Source organism: Lissotriton helveticus, chromosome 5_1 (assembly GCF_964261635.1).
Source record: "Lissotriton helveticus chromosome 5_1, aLisHel1.1, whole genome shotgun sequence".
In the NCBI taxonomy this organism is placed as follows: domain Eukaryota; kingdom Metazoa; phylum Chordata; class Amphibia; order Caudata; family Salamandridae; genus Lissotriton; species Lissotriton helveticus.
The window spans coordinates 138,446,498-138,473,099 of NC_136065.1; the positions used below are offsets into that span (position 1 = coordinate 138,446,498).

A 26,602-nucleotide genomic window follows, 5' to 3' on the forward strand; every position below is an offset into this window, starting at 1 on the left:
AATAAGTGGTGGATTTCTGGAGTATGCTCGACTAATGAGCGAGCAATAAGGTTACAGTAAAGCCTTGAGGACGGGGTGAGAATTCTGGTGTGCAGCGCACATCATTAAATAAAGCGATGAGGGGAGTTGGGAGGGGACAGAAGTGGGAGTCTGGTTATTAACTAAAGTTAGGAATTCGAGAATCAGGGAAGGCCATGTAAACACTGAGGAATTAGTATGCTGAGTTGTGAACAAGGGAGAGAGAGGATCAAGTCTCTGCTTACCATCAACCCATGCCCTACTTTAATCCATCAATAAAACTCTGTTTAATGGAACGTAAAAAACGAGCAATTCATACTACCAAAACTAGGTAACGCATTTCTGACAGCAACTCTACAGCCTTCATCCTTTTTATATTGTTCTGTATTTGAAAAACATAGGTCTTATCAGCAGATTAAAAAAAGCTGTTCATAAGTATATGCAACAAATAGCATTTTACATTCAGGGTCAGGGACAAAGATCATTATTATTCTGGACCGTAGCCCAACAGGAGCAGGATGAGTAAATTGGATGGCATCCCACTCTTTCCCATAGAATTTCATTCTGCAGGCCGGGATCAGGTACCTGTGTTAGGAAGGGGAAACTGTATCCAGATCTAGAGAGGGTATTGAAAAACTAAATTAAGCTTCCGACTCAGGTAGGCTTGGTCAAGAGCCTCGGCCACCTTTGCCGCAAACTCTTTCAATACCTGGATAGGGGGAATCAGGACATAATTGTAGCACACTCAGAATGTAGGATCTTAATTTTTCTTCATACATTTCTTACTTCCCGTGCCCAGCTTATTTCGCTACTTTGGATCTCATCCCAGCAGAGTTTAGAGACCTTTATCACGTCACCATCCTCCGAAACCCTGTTAAAAAATATGAAAGCCCGGGAAAATACCAACAAATTCCAGGAGGTAAGTTTCAGCTCCCTCCTTATGTAATGGACCATGGTGGAAGCAAGAGAACCCTTCTATGGAGCACCCCCTCTAACCAGTCCCACTCACAGAAATGATCAAGGGAAAATACCTTGGTGCTGCACAAACCCAGAGGGGGTATCTTCCCTTCAAAGGCCTTCATTAAAGGAATAAGAGACAACCCAGGGACTAAGGGGTGGGTGGCAAATCTGAGCATGCCTTGTGAATTACTATGTGATGGGCGGTAGATCTAAGCAATCACTGAGGACTGCTGAATGATGGAACACATTTCTAGGCTTATGATGCTTATTATTACTGAGCACTTACATCAGTATCTTCAGCTGCTGAATGTATTACTAGAAGTTTACTCCCAGGACAAAGCAGCACAATATAGAACACTAGAGCAGAGGCTCACAAGTTGGAAATTGTTTTCACAGAAAGAGTGCCACATGACTATTACAGGATTGGTGGGCGAAAAAAAAAAAAAAAAAAACACATTATTCGAGAAAGTGCGCAGATAAAGAGGCATGAGCGGTACAGTACTGAAAACCCAGGAGTAAAGACTGAATACACACAGAGTTTATTTGTCATGGACAGTCAGAACAGAGGCAAACCAGTGGGGGTTGGTAGTCGTTTCAAGAAGCACCCCTCATAAAGACATATGGACATAAGAGGACTGAGAAAGCAAAGGCAAAGCTTGTATAATGTGTGTCACATTTAGGATCACCAGACAGAGCTATACACACACCAAGCAACAACTAAACAACACTATCAAATCTAAGCATTTTCTTTTCTAGATGATAAAAAAAGTCTAATCGGTGAAATGAATAATACTTCTACAACAGCACTAACTTGTAGAATGAAATACCAGGAATTGAAATATGGTGTTTGGCACATATGGACAGATCTGACAAACCTAGTTGCCCACTGCAACATGCATAGATTAAAAGTACCACGTTTTTATTAGGTCGAGCGACCTATCTCAATGCGCATGCGCATTGAGAGCGGGAGCTCGATCTATTGCGGCTTAAACAGAGCTTACCGAGATCAGGCGATTCCCAGGCGATTTCTTCCAGTGCACGTGAAAGCGCGTGCACAATGCCACCAGCCGCTTGCCTCGCATTACCACATCAAAGGCAAGGCGGCCTCGTCTCAGGCCCCTGCTGCTTCACACACTCATGTCTATGCTCCAGGACCATTTTTTGAAGCAGTTTTTTCTGCCTTGGACGCTGCAACAACGCCACTGGATGGGCATCATGTGGAGATCATGGTTTTCCTAAACCGGGTCGTTCGGCGGATGATCTCACTTCGTACCGACCAATCTCCTTGTTGAACCTGGAGGTTCAGCTATTGGCTAAGACACTGATGAATAGACTTATCACACATATGCCAGCTCAGGTTCAACAGCACTGGATCTGGTTTTATGCCCCACTTTGCGACCAGAAGTGTGTATAATGCACTTGCATCGACGACATTGACAAAGTATTTGACTCCGTGCGCTGGGAACACCTATTCATCCTACTCCAGGGCCTCAATTTTGCAATTTTCTTCTTCTTATTTGTTATACACAGACTTGACGGCATCGTAAGTGTGATTGGGGGCCCAGTCAGACTATTACCATGTACAGCGGGGGACACAGCAGGGTTGCCCCATGTCCCTTTACTGTTCGCTCTCGTTATGGTGCCGCTGGCAGTGTGGGCGAGGATGGATGCACAGGTCTAGGGATTTGAATGAGAAGATGGGTTGTCAAACAAAATGGTCCTGTATGTGGACAATGTGCTCTTCTTTCTTAAATTAACAAACATGACTGGTCCCCAGACTGCTGCAGATCCTGCGTATATATTAAGAAACCTCCAGCCTATACATCAACACATCAAAATCTATAGTCTATGCGGTGGGCCATGGGTCCCAAAACCGGAGATGGGCGCCGGAACTATGGCATACCACTAATGGGTTGAAATATGTGGGTGCCCATCTCTCCCCGGATGTGTTGCTAGCATAGAGTGCCAATATTGAGCCAGTACTCGCTCGCCTTTTAAGTTATCAGGATGCCCTCAACAAATGTTTCCAATCCATCCATTGTGGAGCATTGCAGCTGCAGATGTAAAATCCTATTATTTAGCCGCCCATCTCCGGATTATAAATGACTGGTGGCATGATACGCAGGGTGACTCAGCATATGCACTAGACAAATGGGCAATGGGTACTGCCCCACTGATGACTTAACAATACAGCACAGGTCGACACACTAACCTTCCTCAGACAACGACAAATATCCTTAAATCATGGGGTCACTGCTTCAACAGATGAAATAGTGGGGCAGGTTAACAGAACAGACACCACTATGGTATGGGAACCTGCTTCCGCAGATGGCCACGTTGTCATGATTCCAGAAATGAAATCTCATTAGGATCTCCATCCTAGGAGACATAATGCAAGGCACAGTTCTTAAATCTTTCCAGAACCTCCAGAAGGAATTCCAACTTTATAGGTATCTCCAACTCCGCCATGCCCGGACTACCTATATGAACTACACTATTGGAGCTCACTGAATGCAATTCCTTAGAGGGCAAACTCCTCATGGGGGGCTTAGAAGACCATAATGTCGCAAACCTTTCCCAGACACTCATATCTAACCAACCAGACAGGTTTGCACCCTACACGCTGCCTGGAAGGCTGATGTCTGAGAGTTGGAAAACGAGGACTGGACAGAGATTTGGGGTTATCCACGAGCAGCTGCCAGATCTGCCAGAATGTGTCTTATTCAAGTACATACACAGGGTTTGCCTTCCACGTCATCAGCTCTGGCATATGGGAGTGATTACCTCCCTGGCCTGTCTCCGCTGTGCTGCAGAGGAGGGTACTTTCCTCCATAACGTATGGAGTTGTCCAGCACTAGAGTATTTTGGTGGGGTGATCACTTGTCTGGGTGAAGTCCTCCCCAGGCATATCCCACGAAATCCACGGCTGCCCCTTCTCCACCTTACGGAACAAGTGGGCGGGAATAGACATAAATTGGCCGTACTTCCGTTGGAACAGACCCTGGGCGAACGAGATATAGGCAACTGACTGGAAGGTGCTGAACGCTCCCCCACCGAAGGTATGGATAAATGGGATGGACCACTGCATGGGGCTAGAGATAGCAATTAATATGGCATTGGCTGCCCTCAAAAACACCCAAAATATGGAAGAGGTGAGCAGAGTACAGAGGAATAGAACTGGAACCGGTATGTCAGATGAGTCAACTTATGGACGAAGAAGTAAAGTCATTCCGGGGATGAGGAGGGATCATGTAGGAATGGGCATGCTAGCTCCATTTTATGCTACAGAAGGACTAATTTTGCTTTTCTATGTGTCATTGATGTGGGAGTGAGAGGGAAAGAGTCATTGTCTTTGTGTTTTCTCTCTTCCTTTACTCTTTTTAATTTTTCTCTTATTTGATCGCTTTATATTTTCATGTACGAATTTGTGGTTATATAGGTCAGGTTGTATTTATCATATGCAAACTAATAAAATGTGTTATGAAAAGAAAAAAAAAAAAACAGCAAAACCTCAGTTTTACCTGAATTAAATTTGAGGCAGTTCTTCTTCATCCGTCTTCCTACTCCCAACATGCAGACCTGAAACCGCCTAGCCACTTCAAATAGTTATCAGGATCTGGTGTCGTCTGTGTGTGATACCAGGAAGAACCCATATGAGCAGATTAATGTGGCTAGAGTAGGGACGTAGACATTGAAGAGTGTAGGACTTAAGGATGAATCCTGGAGAACTCCACAAGCGGGTGAAAAAGGTTTGAAGTATGATCTCCAAGCACAACGGACTGTTCTCTATCTGTGAGAAAAGAACTGAAAAGAGTCAGGGCAGAGCCCTACGAGATAGCAACACAGAGTGATTTACTGTGTCTAACGCAGCCGACAAATCTAATAGGCTGCCTTGCCACAATTGTCCGCGATTGTTCGGACACCTTCTGTGGCAAAGAGCATGGCAGATTTCGTGCCATGAATTTGGAGAGAGATTTTCAAGTTAATAGCCTTTTCTGCTAATTTGTCTTGGAAAGGGAGTCTAGAAAAAGAGTGATACATGCTGACCTCATACGGCTTAAGCATGGGTTTCTTTAGTAGAGGTAGTATGGAAGCCTTTTTCCATAATTTAGGAAAGTGTCCTGATTTAAACATGATGCTTAAAAGCATTGTGAGATAAATGATTGTTTCAGGTACTAGCTAAGTATTCTAAGTGGGATGTTTGGTGTTTAAAGGAGAAAACCCACTGAGCACAGTGGTCGGGGAGTGGTTTTCCAGGTTTTCAATGGAGTCATTTGCTTGGTCAGTAGCAGATAACTCATTATTAACCTTGTTTACCTTCGATTGGAAGTAATGGGCGAGTTCCTCACAGAAGTTTTGTTTTAGGCCCAGTGAATTATTGCTGCTCAGACTTGCCAGAGAATTAACTGTCCGAAAAAGGCTAACAAGGAGTGCTATTCTGTGGCAGGGTAGTGGGCCAATACATCGCTAATGCTTCTTTTTTCTTTTCATTCTTTAAACGTTTGCTTCTTTTTTGGGTCATTGTAGTGTGTTGAAAGTAGATCATAAAGTGATAGTAATTAAATGCCAACGCCTTTTTTTTGTGCTAATAAGAAACAGATCTCACAGGGATATCCATTAACACAAAAAAGGTTTTTCCAAACGTGTTTGAAGTTCACCTGTCTGCTAGGAATGTCCAACACTGTACAATCAAAATTATGAGCAATGGCTTTAAAAAAAAAAATACATGTAGAACACTTTTTGAAAGCAGATGGCTCACACGTGTAGGAAGTGGTGTGCTGGTTTAGGTCTCGCCTACGCAGCATGCATGCGCTGCTTAGGAGGAGACCTTTAGGAATCAATTTGCTTTTTCGGCCAAAAACGTGCACGCTTTGCATTGCTTTAAATGGCAACGCATGCACGCTTGGCGATTCCGTTTCGGGAGCGAGCTTTGGTGTCACCTGTTTGTAATTAACTTTTAAACAGATGGTCCCCCTGCTCGCTCCCGCATGGGAGCGCTTTGTGGGTCTGTTTTTTTTTTGTGCTCGTTTTGCTTGCCTTTGACCACGAGCTAGATTAAACAGGGACAGCTAGGAAGAACACAGTCTCAGTTAAGCAAACAAAAATGTTATTACAACATAACAGATAAAACAAGTAAGTTGAACAGTTTTCCTAAAGACGAACAGGCTAAGCAGCCAAGTTCAGAAGTTTGTTTGAGATAATTAGTTTAACGTTACTTCGACAGTATTCCATTTGCAAACTGTTGTTTTGGAATTGCAAGCAAGGCTCGTAGTCACACTACGGTGGTGGGCAGCGCTTGTTTCCCTGTAACCAAAGCATGCACATATGTACCTGTTTCCAGGTCATCTGCTGAGCTACTAAACCAGGCAAAATATACAAATTTTAGTCATCGGGTAGTTCACCTTCACACGTGTTTGCAGTATCATACGTGATCACCAAATTGCTGCTAAGATATTCACACCTGTTACTGAACGAGCCCCTCTGAGGAGGTGGCACTTTGGTTTCTCTAGGTCCAGGACTGGCTGCGTTGGTACCGAACTGAGCCCAAAGGTCAGTCACACAAGAGCCATCCTCCTTGACCATGCGCTCGATCACCCAGAGCGAAATGAAATATCCACTCACACGTGCAAGAACAGGCAGTAAATCAGTTTACACTTAAAGCTCAATCATAAAATCAAACAAAAAAAAATCTGACGTGGGTTTATGCCAGCCATGTTCCAAGGGAGGGTAGCAGGGATTACTTTCATTCTTTACAGCTTCCCCCAAGGGCGCTATATAAAACCTTCCAACAGACTACAAATATATTTCGCATTCCTGCTTGCAAGAAGCTACTCGCAGTCCAGGTATAAAGCACTAGCAAACGCCCCTGATAATTAACTCCTTCCCTCTGACCTCTCCAAACAAATGAAACAAGCATTGGCCTAGCCAATAGGTCGCGCCTTTGGGACCAAGTAAGTAAAAAAAACAAGCATTTGCAATGCAACAGTTCTCGCATTTACTCGAGTTTGAGCTATTGGCATTGTAAATGACGATGCCTTTTATTTTTGTTTTTAAAACATAAATAAAAGGCATTGTTATTTACAATGGCAATAACAAACTCTCGTAAATGCGAGACCTATTTCATTGCAAATGCTTGTTTAGGTCTGGTGTTCGCCAAGACCATTAGATTTAAAAAGAACACCTTTAAAAATACATATACAGATACATACATGTGTATAACTGCCGTTTGTGCACAGCTTGCTACCCCTCTACCACAGCATACAGCATGTAACAGTATGGCAGTCAACTTAAGCCATTTTATCCACTCACTTTGAGGGAGGCCAGGTTTTTCTGTACACAATGTGCACATGTACTAACAAGGCGAGACCTATTGGCTATGCTATGCTAGTCAGATATAGAGATATGTCTCAGTGAAGATATTATCCCTGCTGTATTATTAGCGTCCTTTCAAACAATAACTAAAGTAATTAGAGAGTCTCTCACTAGGCAACATAAGAGAAAGAGAGCCCAGAGTGGGTGGTTTGATTCAAAGTGTACTCAAGCCCACTCACTGTTAAAAAAGAATTGCACAGAAAACCAAGAAATATTACAGATGTCAGGAGAGCTAGACTGGCTTATAAACAAGTGATTAGAGATAGGGAAAATATGCTAAGGAAAGAGGCTTGGGAGGCCTTGCATTCAGCTTCAGTACTTCATGACAGCGCAGGTTTTTGGAAGGCAATTAGAACACCATTTTTAGCAAATGATATTGGCCATACTATTGAGATAGCGATCATGGAGAATCAATGGATAAAGCACTTTACTCAGGTATATGGAGAAGAATTCCCAGTAGAGGCTCGAGATATAAATGATTCTCCTCACTCCAAGGACTTAGTGTTTACCTTGGAGGAAGTTGAGAGGGCCTTACACGCCAGCCAGGGTGGTAAGGCTCCTGGACCAGACGGGGTCCTCATAGACATATTTAAGTCAATAGTAAATCTGTGGGGGCCTCTTCTTGTGCAGGTGCTTAGCGCAAGCTGTAACGCTGGTTTCCTACCCACTTGGGTAGAGTCTACCATTGTGCCTATCTTCAAACAAGCATTGGAAATGCAATAGGTCTCGCATTAGAAAAGTAGGAGCTATTGGTCTTGTAAATGATGTTTTTTTTTGTGTAGTTTTTTGAAATAGCTAAATTGATAGCTTTGTCATTTACAATGCCAATAGTTTTAACTTTTATGAATGTGACACCTATAGCATTTGGAATGCAACATGATTTGTATTTACGTGACTTTGATGGCAGCTCTTGTTGTTATGCCACATTTCTAGAGAGCAGGAGAGTGCAGCAGGGGATAGAAGCATAGCCCTGCAAGCTGAGCGTCCTCCCATCGCACACCCATCTGTGGCTTGAGTGGTGTGAGGGTGAGGGGTGTGTGGGTGAGGGATGTGAGGGGTGTGAGCGTGAGGGGGTGTGAGCGTGAGGGGGTGTGAGCGTGAGGGGGTGTGAGCGTGAGGGGGTGTGAGCGTGAGGGGGTGTGAGCGTGAGGGGGTGTGTGTGTGTGTGATGGTGAGGTTGAGTGAGGGGTTGTGAGGTTGAGTGTGTGTGACGGTGTGTGTTGGTGAGGGTGTGTGAGGGTGAGTGAGGGTGTGTGATGTTGAGTGAGGGAGTGTGAGTGTGTGGGTGTGTGACGGGGTGAGGGTGTGTGAGGGTGAGTTAGGGAGTGTGAGGGTGTGTGAGTGGGTGAGTCTGAGAGTTAGGGGGTGTGAGGGTGACTGAGGGTGAATGAGGGTAAGGGTGTGTGAGGGGTGTTGTTGGTGAGAGCTTGCGAGGCTGAGGGTGGGTGAGTGTGTGTGAGGGTGTTTGAGGGTGAGGGTGTGAGGTGTAGTGAGGGTGAGAGTGTTGTGAGGGGTGTGAGGGGAGTGAGGGTGAGGGGGTGTGAGTGTGAGTGAGGGGGTGTGAGGCTGAGAGTGTGTGAGGTGTAGTGATGGTGAGAGTGTTGTGAGGGGTGTGAGGGGAGCGAGGGTGTGAGTGTGAGGGGGTGTGTGTGAGTGTGAGCGAGTGTGTGTGAGGCTTAGGGTGTGTGACGGTGTGTGAGTGAGGGTGAGAGAGGGGTTGTTAGGCAGAGGGTGATTGAGTGTGATCGAGTGTGAGTTTTATTGACGTTTATTTGTAGCCAATCGGAGCGCGACGTTTTTGACGTGGCGTTCCGATTTGCTTACGTCAACGGTGGAATTCCCCAGAAGATCGAGAATGTTGGTGCGCGGAAGGCGTGTTCTTGTTCGTGTGCTGTTGCTGCGTCGTTTGACAGGTAAGATTTTATTCCTAAGTGATTTTTAATGTAATGTAATGTAGTATCTATAGTATGTTTAAATTAACGAATGAATAGGAGTGTATTTTTATAACTGGTGACATGGTTTGTTATCGATCGTAATATTTCCATCTTTTTTTATGTAATTCTAATTAAAGGCTTTTTTTAATCGTCGATATGTAATGCATATGTTTTCGAAAACTGTAATGTAATGTTTTATTAGCTGGTGTTTGTTATTTGACGTACATGAACTGTTTTTTGAACTTTGAAGGTCTTTTTTGTTTCGAGTATATTTATGTATGTTGTGTTTGCATTGTTTTTTTCCTGTGATGCTGAAGTTGCCTGATTATATGTTATTGAGTTAATCGATGTATTAAAGGAAACTTTTTGTATGTACTGAATTTAATTTTCCATTTCAATGTATTAAGAGGATGCACATTGATGTAATGTCTGTATTTTATGCGTTTTGTTAAAGAAATGTTTTATTTTCCAATCCCTGTTTGCATATTTGTGTATTAATTGCTGCAATTTCCTTGCGTTGCTTTAAGTTTGCATTTTGGAATAGCTGCAAGTGTGTAATCCGCTATATAGGTATTTATGAAATTGTTGCTTAACACTATTTATGTGTGGAGTTGGAGGGTGGAGTTGTATTTGGAGGGTAGAGTTGTAGGGTGGTATTGTAGTTATAGGGTGTAGTTGGAGAGTGGACTTTGACGGTGTGAGTGTGAGGGTGAGTGCATGTGAGTGTTTTGGAGTTTGAGGGTGTGTGATGATGTGTTAGAGCGATTGAGGGTGACTTACAGCATGTGTTTGTGTCAATCCTACCTTGTAATGCGCACTTGTCTTGTTCCAGCGTCGTTTGACTGGTAAGTTTATTCTTTAATACTCAATACATAAATATGTGAACAAATTATCTATTGTATAGATGTTGTTGTTAATTTCTGCGTCGTTTGACAGTTAAGTCTAACTAGTAATCGAATATAGATTATTTTGCGGTACTGCACACTGTAATGGGAAGATGTCCAAGGAACAAGATCGCTCAAAGACTTGAAATGTCTTGTCTTTCAGGAAGTAGATGATCAATTTTAAGGCCAGTCCCATAACACCTGCACAGTTAGTTCTTTTAATAGTTCACCATGTTGAATGCTGTGCTAAGGTCGATAAGTATAATGGCTGCTGTGCCACCTTAATCAAGGAGCATTTGTTACACCTCTACTACTGCCAAGAGGGCGGTGTTTTGTACTGTGTTTTGGTCAAAACCCGATCTGGGTGGGATATGAGATGTTGTTTGTTTCTCAAAAATCAGATAGTGTAGTTATGGACGGAATATGTGCCCGTCCATTTCCACAGTATGTGTGACTTTGTAGTAGTGTATGCAGTCTAATTTCTTATCCAAACGTGTTTATTTGTTTTTAGCTTTCTATGTGTTAGATCAGAAAGTGTATGTGAACTATCTTTGATGTATGCAACAGTGAGAATAAGGGTCTTGCTTCCAATTTATGGGCATAAGGGGAGACGTGTTTGGATGTTTTTTTTTTTTTGTACTTCCCTAGATGTTTGTGAACAGTTGCGTGGGCAAGGGGCGTTGTTCTCCTTGTCTTGTTCCAGCGTCGTTTGACTGGTAAGTTTATTCTTTAATACTCAATATATAAATCTGGGAACAAATTATCTATTGTATAGATGTTGTTGTTAATTTGTGATCTATATAGATAGTTAGATAGGTATATTGAGGGCGATAGCTAACAACACATGCAGCATCACTTTTCAGCAGCCTAGCAACACTTACCAACACAGCCGCATCAATTATTAAACAATAGTATCATTGTGGTGATGCTGAGTGGTGTTGTGATGGTGCTGAGTACTGTTGTATTTTGGAGTGTTGGTGTGGTGCTGTCTAGTGTTAATGTGGTGTTTGCGAGTGATGATGTGGTGCTTGAGAGTGATGTTGTTGCGTGTTGTTGTAGTGTTGCTGAGCGATGTTGTAGTGTTGCAGTGTGATAATGTTAATGTGCTGAGTGTTGTTGTGTTGGTGCATTGTGTTAATGTGGTGTTGCTGAGTGATAATGTTGTGTTGAGTCGTGGTGTTGGGGTGGTGGTTAGTAGTGCTGTTGTGTTGTTGAGTTGTGCTCTTTTGATGCTGTTTGATGCAGTTTTTGTGTACGGTGTTCCTGTGGTTGTGCACTTAGCACCACCAAAACACTTAGTGCAACAGCAGCATCAGTCAGAGCAACACCAGCATGACTATGCAACACATGCAGGATGAACTCCCCACCACCCTATCAACACTTAGCAACACACCAGCATCACTCATTCCTACCATATTTTCACTCTTCATCACCTCTGCATCACTTAACAGTATAACATGAACATTTTGCACGACAACAGCATCACTGTCCACCACTGTAGCATAATTGAGCATGCTTAGGGATGCTTGTGTATGTTATTTTTTTGTGTATGTTTGTTGCTATTGGATGTATCTTACGCTTGTGGATGTTTTAATTGTGTGGATGCATGATGCTAGTGTGTCTGTTGTGTGTGCCCTGTGTAAGCTTGCAGGGATGGACTTCTTTTGTGTTTGCATGGCGTTAAAGCAAGCATTAGCAGTTGTTCTGTTTGGCTGGCAGAAGCATAGTATGATGTTTGTAGTGCGTGATAGACGCAGAGTGGGTGATAGAGGCAGAGGCAGAGTGGGTGATAGAGGCAGAGGCAGAGTGGGTGATAGAGGCAGAGGCAGAGTGGGTGATAGAGGCAGAGGCAGAGTGGGTGATAGAGGCAGAGGCAGAGTGGGTGATAGAGACCAGAGTGGGTGATAGAGACCAGAGTGGGTGATAGATCCAGAGTGCGTGATAGATCCAGAGTGCGTGATAGATCCAGAGTGCGTGATAGATCCAGAGTGCGTGATAGATCCAGAGTGCGTGATAGATCCAGAGTGCGTGATAGATCCAGAGTGCGTGATAGACCCAGAGTGCGTGATAGACCCAGAGTGCGTGATAGACCCAGAGTGCGTGATAGACCCAGAGTGCGTGATAGACCCAGAGTGCGTGATAGACCCAGAGTGCGTGATAGACCCAGAGTGCGTGATAGACCCAGAGTGCGTGATAGACCCAGAGTGCGTGATAGACCCAGAGTGCGTGATAGACCCAGAGTGCGTGATAGACCCAGAGTGCGTGATAGACCCAGAGTGCGTGATAGACCCAGAGTGCGTGATAGACCCAGAGTGCGTGATAGACCCAGAGTGCGTGATAGACCCAGAGTGCGTGATAGACCCAGAGTGCGTGATAGACCCAGAGTGCGTGATAGACCCAGAGTGCGTGATAGACCCAGAGTGCGTGATAGACCCAGAGTGCGTGATAGACCCAGAGTGCGTGATAGACCCAGAGTGCGTGATAGACCCAGAGTGCGTGATAGACCCAGAGTGCGTGATAGACCCAGAGTGCGTGATAGATCCAGAGTGCGTGATAGATCCAGAGTGCGTGATAGATCCAGAGTGCGTGATAGATCCAGAGTGCGTGATAGATCCAGAGTGCGGATTGTTGTAGGTGTGTGTGACTATGTTGTATTAGTTGAGTGTATTTGTAGTTGTATTTAGCCTCTCTTTATAAAAACCAGACCATACAGGTTTATAATTTTATTTTCACACCTTTTATTTTTTTTTAAACACAAAAATATTTTATTTTAAACTTTGTACAAAAATGTGATCGCATGTCAACATTAAAGTTTTAGTCTGAATCTATGTCTTCATCGTCTTTCTCTTTTACAATGTTTATGATTTTCCCATTACAAAACACCAATTCACAAGTTTGCGGCAAATAATGTACAAGCGCATCTCCAATGTTGTTTACCTCGTCATCCAACATAAACCATTTAATTAGTATGTCATTTTCTATGGGCATTGATTGATAAACGTCCGTGTTTGTCACTCTTATAGTTATAATACTTGTTTCATCTTTGGTGCTTTCTACGCCATCAATTTGTATGTCAATATTTTCCTCTGGTGGGGCTGTTACCTGTTGGATGAATAGGATTTAAAATTTTGTATCCAATTTATGATGTCAAATGAGAGAAATGCTGGTTGATGTGTGTGTAAATATCCTAATTTATACAAAGGTGTGGCGAAATGGTATGATCAGATGTATGCTGCTCAATGGGAGAGAGGCTGGCTGATGAGGAAATAAAAGAGTTAGCACGTCTTCTTTTATTTCTTTAGGCTATATGTTTGAGGCTAGAGTCTGAAAGTATCTAATGTATGCTGATGAATGGGAGAGCAGGTGTGGCGAAATGGTATAAGCTGGTGTATGCTGCTGAATGGGACAGAGGCTGGATAATTCGGATGTAAAATAATGTACCCAATATATGATGTTGAATGAGAGAGATGCTGGTTGTTTTGTGTGTATATAGGTAAATTTATCATAAGGTGTGGCGAAATGGTATGAGCATAAGTATGCTGCTCAATGGGAGAGAGGCTGGCTGATGATTAATTAAAGGAGTTAGCACGTCTTTTTTTTCTTTAGGCTGTATATTTGAGGCTAGAGTCTGAATGTATCGAATGTATGCTGATGAATGGGAGAGAGGATGGTTGATTTATTTCGAAAGACGTAAAGGTTGACAAAGTTGTGGCGAAATGGTATGAGCTGATGTATGGAGCTGAATGGGAGTGAGTGTGTCTTTAATTGTATTTGTAGATAAGTATGTTTAATGAAAGCCAGCACCCCCTCCTATGACTAAGTAGTTAATTTTTTTATTGCTTGCGGTGTTTCAAAGTTTTATAATGTAAGCATAGAGGCTAGAGTCTGTAAGTATCAAATGTATGTTGGTCAATGGGATTGAGGCTGTATGTACCCTAAGAGAACGTAAGTCATAACTTGTAAGCTTTAAGTCTGTGCTCAAAATGTGAACTATAGGAGTTTTGTTAAAAAAAGCGTCACGTTTCCAGTGTTTTTTTTTCTTTCAGTGGGATGTTTTTTTTTTTGTTGTTGTTGGGGTTCTAGGGCTAACAACCGGCTCGCATCCTGCTGTTCAAATTAGCATATCCCAAAAGCAACTTCACAACTGATTAGAATCTTGACGACGGCGCTTAAAGCACTCTAGCATCCTGTAGTTTTGTTTACGAAAGCCTTGGAGTCTGGGGCCTGTGTGTTTATGTAAATGGAATTGAAGAGTGGTCCGAGCGGTACAGACGTATTGGTGGGTGTTGTGGGGGTTGGGTGGAGTGTTTAGTGAAGTGGATGGGAGAGAGGCTCTGTGTTTGTTTCGTTTGTAAAATGCAATCTCCCTTATGACCCAAAAGACATACTGTAAATTTTCGCATGTATTTATTGTCCCCAAGCATTGTAAATGTTATAGTAACGTTATTCCAATGATGGCAACATCGGAAATTTTTATTAGGTGCAAGCCTAGAGATACAATCCCCCAAATTTCCATAGCACGCTGTAGAGGGAGGGGGTGAAAAAGTAGGCCTGCTGAATGGTGGTGAGTCTGTGTCTTTTATTAAGTTTGTACACAAGTATGTTTAAAGTAAAGGTAGCCATCCCTCCTGTGCCTCGAAGTTGCTCTCAGTTTTGTGTTTGTGGTGTGGCGAAGTTGTATGAGCTGATGTATGCTGCTGAATGGGACAGAGGGTGGATGTTTCTGATTTAAAATAATGTGCACGTTTTTTTCTTTGCTTTGAGCCGATGTAAGTGAATGTATCGAATATATGATGTTGAATGAGAGAGATGCTGGTTGATTTGTGTGTGAATAGGGAAATTTATACAAAGGTGTTGCGAAATGGTATGAGCTGATGTATGCTGCTCAATGGGAGAGAGGCTGGCTGAAGAGGAATTAAAGGAGTTTGCACATCTTCTTTCATTTCTTTGGTCTGTATATTTGAGTGTAGAAAGAAAGGGGAATGGGGGCCAGGAGGGGAGAGACAGACCTGCGGCGATATCCGAAAGGAGTTTGCACGTCTTCTTTTAATTCTTGAATGTGAGCACGGCTGTATTGCAGTGCCTGTTTGTGCCCAAGTATTTTGTACTGAAAGTTATACACCCCTACAGTGACTCGAAGTTGTGATGCGAGCCTAGAGTATGAATGTATACAATGTATGCTGAGAGGTGGCCAGGAGGGGAGAGACGGCCCGGCGGGGATTTCAGTTTGAACTCGTTTGTTTTTGTGGACTGTATGAGCGTGCTAGAAAGAAAAGGGAGAGGGGGCCAGGAGGGCAGAGACGGACCGGCGGCGATTTCAGAAAGGAGTTTGCACGTCTTCTTTTAATTCATTAGGCTGCGATTTTTGTGGACTGTATGAGCGTGCTAGAAAGAAAGGGGAGAGGGGGCCAGGAGGGGAGAGACGGACCGGCGGCTTTTTCAGTTTCAAGTCGTTTGTTTATTGTGGACTGTATGAGCGTGCTAGAGAAAGGGGAGAGGGGGCCAGGAGGGGAGAGACGGACCGGCGCCCGTCAAAGCGAAAGCCGTGGCTGTATGAGCGTGCTAGAAAGAAAGGGGAGAGGGGGCCAGGAGGGGAGAGACGGACCGGCGGCGATTTCAGTTTCAAGTCGTTTGTTTATTGTGGACTGTATGAGCGTGCTAGAGAAAGGGGAGAGGGGGCCAGGAGGGGAGAGACGGACCGGCGCCCGTCAAAGCGAAAGCCGTGGCAGTGAATAAATTAGGGGAGGAGAAATGCCTGAGGCACAGCGCATGCTGGGGATAGCCGTGGGAGGGAGCCTTGACGCTTTCACGTGCACGCGCTTTTAATGTCAATGCGCTTGCGCATTGAGGTTAAATTTCACGGGCACTGCAAGGAATCGCCATGAAATCGCGCAAGTTGGTTAAAGTCTGTTTAAGCTCCCATAGGCTTGCATGCGCATTGACAGGCGAGACCTAAAAAGGGGACAGGAATGAGCCGGGTTGTTACAGACCGAACTCTTTATTGGATTCCATCACACAGGTAAATGGGCTTGAGGATGCCTTGTGTAAAGATAATCAGGATTGTACTCAAGTAGATGGCCGCCCAATCCCAGCCCTCCTGTACGCAGGAGACGCTGTCCTGATGTCACGTAGGTGGGAATACAGCGCGTCGTGGATAGTTTTACCCTCTTTATGAAAGATCTGGGTTTAAGGGTTAACTCTTCAAAAACCTTTATTATGCGGTGTGGCAGAGGTTTTAAGATAAACAAAGATATTTTTATTGCAGGACAAAAGATTGAGGCTACTAAAAAATTCTCTTATCTGGGTATCCTTTTCAGGGGTGTGGAATTAAATAAAATATCTACTTGTCCATGGGACAGGCAGCTTCATACATCTACTTCATAAAGCCCTAAATTAGTCCCAGTGAGGTTTAATCGACCGGATATTGTTGTCCGTAGGGTGGTGTCCCGCTGGATCAAGGGCAGTGCTTATATAGTGGGTGATTATTTGCAGGGTGGTCTAAGTTAATATGACCATCACTATGTGCACGTCTCTATTGTCAATTTGACATCAGGTTTTGCTGGGTAGCAGAAATAAGCAACTGAAAGATTACATGTCAACTTTTCCTAAAGGCCTTCGACTGCACTGGAACACAGCGCCACGTTTTTAATAAATATTGGACTAGTTGAGCTTTGTTAAAATCTACAGAATATGTAATAGATAATGGATTATGTGAGAAATGCGGTAAATCCATAATTATGAGGGAGCACTCTGCCACAGAATTGTCCAATTCCAGTGGCTCTGGCTACACGGATATTTCTGTATATCTGTTCTACTAGCTTTACCCATTACCACAAAGACCTCTCCTTTACTTGACCCGTGCCCACAGTGTACACTACAGTTTTTGTTTATGAATGCATCGGTGAAGAAAAAAAGTCTATTGTGCCGATATACAAGTTTCCAAAGAAACGACCGCCATAATATGCGATTTCCACAAAAGCGTCCTATGGGGAAACACACAAAGTGGTGCACAAACAATGTGCTGCACAGTTCTAATTTGAAAGAGTCCTTATTTACAATTGAGGCGCTTCCAGCTGATCAAATAAACTTAGCACATACACACTAGGGGCAGGGTCAGCTCGTTGCTGTGTGCCAAAACATTCTTTTTCAGCACACATATATTTGCATGAGCTGTTTGCTGCAAAGGTTCACATTTTAGCACTGTGTTGATGACTTTGGTTAGTGGGTGGCATGTTTTTAAGCACAGTGGCTCAAGTGTGTGCATTGTTTTACTATTAAATATATATAAGCCACCACCCACTACAGGTAATTTCCATATTAATTAGATGGTACAGCGGTCCCTGTGGTATGGTCACTGATTGCACGGATCTGTTTGTGACTTGTAAGTTTATATCACAGCATTGGACAACTTAGAATTAAAAAAATAAGCCACACTATTTTTTGATAAATAACTATTGGCATAAAACTGTCCAAAAAAGGATCAGAAAGCGTAGTGAAAATATCAGTTTGGGAAGGCGGGGGGGGAACAGCACACAAGGGAAAGAGCAAGAAAACTCCTTAACTCCCTAGAAGTACCAAAGGGAAAAGAAAAAAGTTGTTCCTTGGATAGAAGCAGAGGAAGGACATAATCCTTTCATCATAACGTGGTAAAAATGCTTTGGAGACAAGGCACAGAAAGAAAGCAGGGAAGTGAGATAGACAAGAAAGTCGTCCAAATCAAGACTTAAAGTTGCCTGTAAGCAAAACCTAAGAACAGAATCGGAGTCAAAAGCCACTGTGGATGATCGCAAAGTTTTTTCCTTTCCAGTCGATCTGAATTAGAGAACATGAGACGGATCAGATCTAAGTAACAAGCCAAAAGTGATGCATTAAGAGTTGATGGTAGTTCTTGATCTAACCTGAAACAGAGGATACAGGGGTGGCCAGGGTAAGAAGAAGGTCAAGAATGAATAGCCAGAACAGTAGGAATTTAAAAAATCTGGTTGCTCTCCCAGTAATAGAACATTTATATTACCCAAGAATATAGCAGTGGGGGGCGTGGAACGGGTGGACATATTCTTGGAAGCAGGTAGCAGTGGCCAACCCCACTTCAAGCAGATCCAAGTCCGTGCCACACAGAGGCCTACAATCCCCTAGAGTCAGTTGACCACACTATTGAGAGCCTGTAACGCGTTTGTTTAAAAAAATGCCTTAACTAAATAGCAAATTACTTTGTGAAGCATCAATATGCTTAAAAAAACTGTGCCTATTGTGGTGAATTGGAAAAACATAGCACACTACTGGGTATATGCAATCTGTGCGTATTCATCTTCGTCTTCTCCAGTTGCCGAAATCAAGAAGCAACGTGCAGAGCCACAATATTTAATTGCAGTAACAAGCCCAACCTGGATACCAAAGCTGAAATCAAATACACTCTGCGTCAGGATTTTACAGCGATGAAACATAAAAGATAGCAATGTTTTTTCTTCTAAACGATGAACAAGAGGAGTCTGACATAAACGAGTTGGCAAGCAGCACATTAACTAGGATTCAAACGATTAGTTGTGCAAGTCAGATAGATGGCTGCCGTGTTATGATGCGTGTTTTTCCAAACACCATTTTTCACATCCTCTTGTGGCATTCGAGGTCAGAGGAACCCGTGACAGGCTGTCTGACTGAAGCACAGAATATAGACCGCGTCTCCAAGCCAACATTCGCTGTTTCAAGGCCGCATGCAGTTACCAGCAGCTGGCTTTCATCCCCCAACCCTGCCATTGTACAGCAAGTCACGAGGGCAGCTCTTTGTCACACTTCAATGACGTGTCCCAACATTATCTGAGAGGCGTGAGGGACAGCAGCACGTACTAACTTAACCATCTGGTACTCTCTCAGGCAGAAGTTGCATCACTAGTTTACACAGTGTTATGTCGTCCCTTGAAAAACATTACAAAATCCACTGCACAACTTTCCATGTTCATCAGTTTACAAAGGAAACTCCACCACTTTACATATATAATCTAAACTTAATCCCGTAATTTAAACGACTGCAAAGTTTATAAAAAATTATATACTTAGTTTACATAAATATTGTATCACATTTTTCATCACACCCCCCAGACATAGACTAAATATACAATTAAATATTCAAATAAGCACAATTCTAATTGTACAAAGACGTTCATTTGTTAAGTTTATTAATCGATTTACTAAATCAATCTAATAAACAACAAATATTAACAAAAGCTGAAGACGAAGTAATGCAAACAGGTAGGAGAATGGGCACACAGCAAGATTATAGCAGTATTCACCCGCTGGGAGTATCTATGTAGTTGTGTAACAGCTGCCCTCCTGTTTTCAACTTAATACCTGCTAGAACCAATACATTAATCTAGATAGCAATTGTACTTGAAGGACACTGAACAGCTATCTTGAGTACACATTCTTTCTATACACTGGTCCATAGTCCAACATGGTGGACATTGTTTTAATGCGGACTTAAGGGATATTTATAGAGCAGAAATGTATTGAGAACTAACTCCCCAATGGAATGTCCCTGCTATACAGATAACAGAGCTGATAACAAGGAAATCCGGGTGCAAAAAAAAGAGGCTGCCCAGAATACATAGCCTCCTTCTGAGTGACATGGTAAATCAGAAATGACAGTCGTTCTGGGCAAATTTCTGAAGCTATTTTCTGGATTCATTTTATGTGGGAAAATGTGACAGAAAGAGTAAAAACATTTGTTTTACCTATCAATTAGACCGAAACTGCATTCTTCTCCCCCATTCCAATGTGTGGTAGCAGGACTCATCCCAATGAGAGCAGCCAGGGGTAATTCTGAAATATGTGCTAATGCTGTATCCCTCTTGTTGTGTTCCACTTCAACATATGTAGCAGGTATAAAGGGTGTGTCTCTAACCATGCAAAACCCTTTGATAGTGCTCAATGCCACCTGCTTTCAGGTTTTACCCCACCTCAAAAGGTACTATGGTATAAATAGCGTTCACTCCAAAAATCTAGACATCACTAATTGTTTCATTTACGCATACTCTGTTAGCAACCTTCTTGTAACTCCACTCTCCCCAGCACCCCAATCGTGTCTGATATTAAACAAACTTTGGAAAATCCAAATGATCTCGCCTTAGTTACCTATTGGCTTTGCCAAAGGCATTTAGCCATGCAGCACAGCATCCCCAAGGTTGTGATGTATGGCCAAAGTTCTGGAAAAAAACAAAAAAGCCTTTGATGCTGACACCCACCTCATTTTGTAGCCATATGCCTATGCAATGGCGAAAATAACACTGTAGGAGGGACAGCAAAACCAACATGGGGGCTTTGGGAAAGCAACACTGAGGGTGTGGGTGGTGGGGGAGAGCGACATGGAGGGTATGGGGAAGCAATGGGGTGAAACACACTGGTGACTGCAACAAGGGCGAGAACCACAGGTGTGCAGGGAGAGAGAAGTACATTAAGGCGACAGCTCGAAAACGCATGCACTCGAATGTAGTGCTTAACACAAAAAAAAGTAGTGCTTGAGGAGCAAGCATTGGAAGCAGAGATGCAAGTCGATCAAAGACGTTACTCCACAGGAGGTACACAAACATGGTCGACAAGCTGGAACGCAAAGAAGAAGCTGAGAAACTAGAGTGACAGGAAAGCAAACAATGGGCAAGCTCCTGCACTGGCTGGTAGGCTTAACCCAAAAAAAGACAACAGGTTCAGTTTCAGGACTCAATCTGAAAGTACTGCAAGGGCCATCATTAGGGGTACTTAAGAATAAAGTATGCTGTGTAGTATTACTTTCCAAAACCCCATTAAACCATTTGCAGGGGATTCAGAAGTCAGCAGCTAGGATTGTGACAAAACTCCCTCCTAGCACACACATTGCCACAAGGGGTGGCAGTCAATGCCCAGCATGGCAGCTGCTGTCAGTCACTTGTTAGAACCTGCCAAGTCTACAAAACACCACAACTAAAGTGAGATCTTCTCAGTATCAATCAAGACGGATATCACTATAAACTAGCTCCACGGAAGTAGTAACTGGTTATAAATCTTAGTATTGGCATCAAGAGTAAGTGTCTCTACTTTACGATGGCCAAGAAAGACAGAAAAAACTATTTCTATCATGAACACCTATGTGCTCTTCACAAGAGCAGGATCAGACTACGCCCTCACCATCAAGAACCACACTATATAACATCCATTTGTAGGATACCACCCTTTTGTAAAGGCCCGACGACTGAATTTGCCACCTTAATAAATGGTTGTGGTCACATTATTAAAGCCCATGATAAACTGTTGCTGGTCTTTTAGGAGTCGTTCATGGACTGCTCCTTCTGTTCCCACACGTGAATATTAGCCATAGTCAGCTGCTACTGCCCCACAGCAGATCTATCAACGTTTCAGAATTCTTAGCCATGAAAACTAGTATATTTGATAACATAAGAGGAAGTGAGATCCAAACAAATCCAAATAAATGCAACACGAATAACGTTACACCAAAACGTCACTAAAGTAGACCCGTGGCTAACAAAATAAATGAAGTAGCGTCACTGTGTTTGCAAAACAGCCTCCCCCATCAACAGGGATGTTTACACAAAGGAGACCACTGTATAAAGTCCCTTTAAAATACAGCTTCTGGCTCCTCTCATCGGGTATGAAATATTTATTTTGTGAAAGCAGAACCCAAGCTCCAAAGTGAAACACTTTCGACTTGAGGCCTCAACTTTAGTACTCATCAAGGATATGGCAGATTTCTCATCCACGAAACAGCGGCAACCACTTACTGGAGAAGTCAATGATGCTACCTGGGCATCACCGTCAACTCTGTTTCAGCTTAAATAAACTGGTACAAAGTAGTACAATACTATAAGGTTATTGTTCTACAGTTACAGTTGGTAGGCCAGCCATACACTATGTGACACAACACAAACTCCAACAGACTGCCACTCCTATATCAAAATCCACCATAACAGTGGGCATAGACCGGTATACCATGCCACATAATTACTTCAGTGCCCTCGAAGGACGCAGACAACCATTTATAATTCTAAGAACAGTGTATGCATTATGGATTGTCATGCCCACCCTATAGTCCTATGTACAGTGCCACCACTTATAACGTCCAGCATCTCACAATGCCTTAAGCATCACCCCTGCATGATGTGCATCATGAGGTAAGAGTCTTGAACTTCAAAGCAATTAAAGAGGCATCATTGCCCTCCCACAAACACATGGGGTGCCCCCGCCACGCCCACGTGGCGTCGCTCACCTATGACGTCGGCAGCCAGCTCTCGCCAGGTGGGCGCGTAGTTGACGCAGTGGCCGCACCAGGAGGAGTAGAACTCGATGAGCCAGGCGCTCGAGCTGTTGAAGAGCGCGTGGCGCACGCTGCTTTCGTCCAGTAGGTAGAGCGGGTCGGAGGGTGAGTAGAGCTGGCCGGCCAGGGCTGCCCCGGGAAGCAGCAGGGCGGAGAGGAACAGCAGCGCCCAGCACACCCTCCCTCCCGCCATACTAGAGCTCACTGAGTAGCTTGAGTTGGGGGGAGGAGCGACGTGACCATTCACACGTGACGTCACACCAGTGGCCCTGACAGGGGAGGGGCGCCAGGGACAGGGGCGGGGCGCCTGTGACGTCGCGCATGCGCATTGGGAGGATGTCCTCGCCCCCAACAGGTGTTAAAAACACTTTGAGAGTACCTGCAGTGGGGGCTTTCCAATGAAATGCTGTGGTTGATCTGTAATATGAATATATGGGCTAGCGTTACATCTGATGAGGGGAACAGTGCGTGGCAGGCGAGAATGAACCTCAGAAAAAAAAGGGATGCTTGTTAGACAGAAACACCTGAGGGCTGCATGTGCACTAGGGACCGAGAGCGACTTTCGACTTTATTTATTTTATTTTTATCTATAAAGTTTTATATAGCGCTAGCTAGACCCGTGGGTATCAGAGCGCTTTACATACACACTTGAGGACCAAATCCATATTTGGGATACTGTTTTTACAGTCAAATGCTATTTTATTTTTTGCAGTTATATATAGCGCGAACTCGACTCGATGGTATTTATTGGAGTGCTCTGCATGAGCACCAGTTACATTACAGAAGGACACTTTTTTTGTTAGGCACCATATATGAACGTCCTAAAATATGAATTGCGTCCAGTATATTTCAGTGTAAAATGTACGCTTGGTTGGTATTTACGAGTGAATTGACCTGATCATATCTTTGACTAGTTCGTAGGTATGGAGGCACCCCCATTTATGTTTATTAGAGTTTTATATAGCGACAGCTAGACCCAAAGGTATCAGAGTGCTTTACATATTTTGAGAGTAAGTTTATAAGACGTACAAGACGAAAGTCAAGGGAGACAGAAGGGTGCAGGCATGGCTAAGATATGTAATACGTCCAGTTGCATGGGCGTGACTGTTTACTGTACCTGTGGGTTTATTGCTGTCTTTCCATGTGCAAAAGGGCCAATATCACATTCACGTTTATTATTGCCAACTCTCCAGGAAGCTGCCTGCGTAGTGTTTGTCTAGCTTCTGCCGGTCTGCCCTCCTGCTGCTTGGTGTCACAGACTCCCATAAAATGATTTGCAACCTTTCTGCCTGTCCTTACACCAAATGTTCAATTTCCCCAGTTTACTAAATTGAGCCATTGTTAGATGTCAGAACATCATCTCTTTTTGCATTCAGGTATTTATAGTTTTGCAAACACAATTACAAGTTCCTCAACACAAGTGCACTCATGCCTAAAATGGGATAGCCGTTACAGAGAGTAATTCATGGACATAACTGCCAAGGTTTCAGATTGCTTTTGTAGGATATTTTCATAATTTGAGTGTAATTATGAGTGACATTCAACAACTGAGTGAAACTTTCTCACGAGTAAATATCAAGCAGTGAAGACGAGGGAAACATATAAATATCAGAAATTACACCCATTTGAACAACAAGAAACTTGAAGAAGATCGTCAAACTGCTCCAAAGCAGTGGAAGAGCACTAAAGGGAGCCTGTCCAGGCTCTCCACGTGGGACCTTACTGTAACCAAACTGAAAGGGGATCTGAGAGAAGCCCGCTGCAGCAGCAGGCAAGCCTCAGGAGAGTGAGATGATGAGGCTGCACACAAAAGTAAATTCAATTACGAATATGGACTGACTCGGAGCGCGGTCTCCCAGCCCGACGCAGCACTGGGCAAGTTGCACCTCAGGAGAGAGACACAGTGAAAGGCTAAGGCTGCGCACACAAAATAAAATTTAGGAGAAGATACCAGCGGCTTGACAGTGACAATTACTAGTCTATGACTCTTCTAGAAAGTGCCATGAATGGACAGGCCAGCTGCGATGACTTCCTCCGGGCCAGCAGTGCACGGGCCGTGGGCGGTTCAGGACACTCGATTCGCTCGGCATGTATTCATGGCTGTGCACTGCCTGACTGCAGTGCATTCAGGCTTAGCTTAGGCACCATTTTGCCGGTTCATGGGTGGGTCTGAAAATAGTACAATTTACGCTGCGCGGCACAACACGGTGAAAGCAGCAGCAGGAGCTGTGCTGTTAGAATCTTAAACTGTACACTGCAGCAGCCCACCAATAGGTGTGTCTCTGTCTGACTCTGTATGACATGAGTGTCTGTGCTCGTTGTCTTATTGGGCAAAATCAGACTGACTCTTGTGATGTCAGTCTGAATGCCGCAGTGTTGGGTGAATGGGTTACATTGTAGCCAGAGTGAGCTCAGCTGAGCCAAGCCCGCAAGCACCGCAGACTGCAAACTGCCACTAGTTTGCTCAGTCACGCAGTGGTGCTAAGTAGAGGGCTCCGGCTTGACCGCTGATAAGATGGGTATGTAGTTCCTTTAAGCTAAAGAGAGAGAATTTAAAGATAGGTCGGTATGTATATCCTAAGGATAGAACATGAGTCCGCTCCTTTTGGAACAGGGCCGTCTCACACCCCAGTGGGTGTCATACTTCATCATTGGGCTTGCTCTTCGTTGGGCCGGCGCTGCAATGGCCGACATGCATCCTTTAAGGGGCTGTTTTTCAGAGATCTTTTATTCCAAAGCCGTAATGTGAAGTGCAGGTGTAGGGCAGTGAGGTGTTTGACGTGCGTAAAGTAAATTAAAATAGACTAGGTAGTACTCTAAAGCAATTTTAATAAATTAGTCTACTTGTCTGATTAAAAACAAAAATGGCAAACCACCAACATCATGTTCTGTGGGTGCTTCTCCAGGGAGGTCAACATGTTTCTTGCCTGGTCTGTCACACAAGTGATCGAATGCCAATTATTCAGGACCATAAATCAAGTTATCATCTACACAATGGTTTGAATCCTAGTTAGTATAGGGGGTAGACCAATCACTACAAAACCTAAATGTGATGTACCTTCCGACCTGTAATGGAAAATCATATATATTAGTCAAATTCTCAATTCTGCACAGCAAGCGGTAGAGTTCTTACCATGCTGTTATTTAAAGAGTGTTTTAAGGCACAGTGAAAAGGCAGAAGAAAGTGCCAGGCAAGTGGCACATCTAAGGGCATAGGCAAGCAGGAGAATATCAAACACTATGGCCTTCAGGAGGCTACTCAAGACCTGGCTATTCGAGCAGTAGCAGCACCCCTCCTCCCAGCGCCTAGAGTCCCTCACGGGTGAGTAGTGCGCTTTACAAATGTTCTGATTGATTGATAGGTATTTGAAAACTCATCCATCTGGGGTGGGTTATAAGCTTCTTCAAGTAATGGTAAAGGGGATGCTAAATTTTAGCATCCTAAAATGGAAAGAGAATTATGTTTGTCAACAGAAAATAAAGCTTAGTGCAATTCAGGCAAAGATATGTATGCAGCCTACTCCAGCACTTCACATTATGGCTTTGGAACTAAAGATCTCCAAAAAAGGGCCCCTTAAAGGGTGCCCGTCAGGCATTGCAGCGCCAGCTCGACGAGGAGCAAGCCCAAAGATTAAGCTTGACACCGATTGGGGTGTGTGAGTTTTTCCGTTCCAAAAGGAGCACACTCCTGTTCTATCCTTAGGATATACATACCGACCTTTCACTTTATCTTAAAGGAACGGCATAACTCATTGATATTACTTGATATTTACAATGGGCTTCTATGCTGTACCTATAAGCACCCCAGCCCCCCTTCTTTGATAATATACAGCCTTAGCTAATTTCAAATTTATTTTTTACTCTATTTTTAATTATCCTGTTCAAATAGCATACACACTTCACATCACATACTGTTAAAACAGTATTAAAATGTAAACTCAAAAGGGTGCAGAAACATAAAAAATCTCGATCCTGTTATTAAAACTCCCGTGAAACTAAAAGAGCAAACCCGCTATATAACATTTTAAATGGCAGCAGTGAAGCAAAAAAATAATGCACCCTAACTGTTAATAAACAGCAGTGTACAATTAGTGCCTGGGGTGCATTTCAAAGCGCAGCTTTATTCCACATTCTAA

The 26,602-nt window shown here is 43.5% G+C and overlaps 2 protein-coding genes and 1 non-coding gene across 3 annotated transcripts in view; 1 reads left to right on the top strand and 2 right to left on the bottom strand.

Annotated features, from left to right (window-relative positions):
* QSOX2 (quiescin sulfhydryl oxidase 2) overlaps window positions 1–22,707 on the bottom strand; it is a 284,089-nt gene extending 261,382 nt beyond the window's left edge. The window contains exon 1 of the mRNA XM_078641895.1: window positions 22,419–22,707. Coding sequence (XP_078498021.1) covers window positions 22,419–22,659 — 241 coding nt within the window. The 5' untranslated portion in view covers window positions 22,660–22,707. The remainder of the gene's footprint in view (window positions 1–22,418) is intronic.
* Window positions 6,387–6,561, bottom strand: LOC144756967 (small Cajal body-specific RNA 16). The gene has a single exon (XR_013595440.1).
* The window catches only part of LOC144754269 (uncharacterized), a 43,840-nt gene continuing 39,677 nt past the window's right edge, over window positions 22,440–26,602 (top strand). Inside the window, exon 1 of the mRNA XM_078641896.1 lies at window positions 22,440–22,550. The gene's annotated coding sequence lies outside the window, so the exon portion shown is untranslated. The remainder of the gene's footprint in view (window positions 22,551–26,602) is intronic.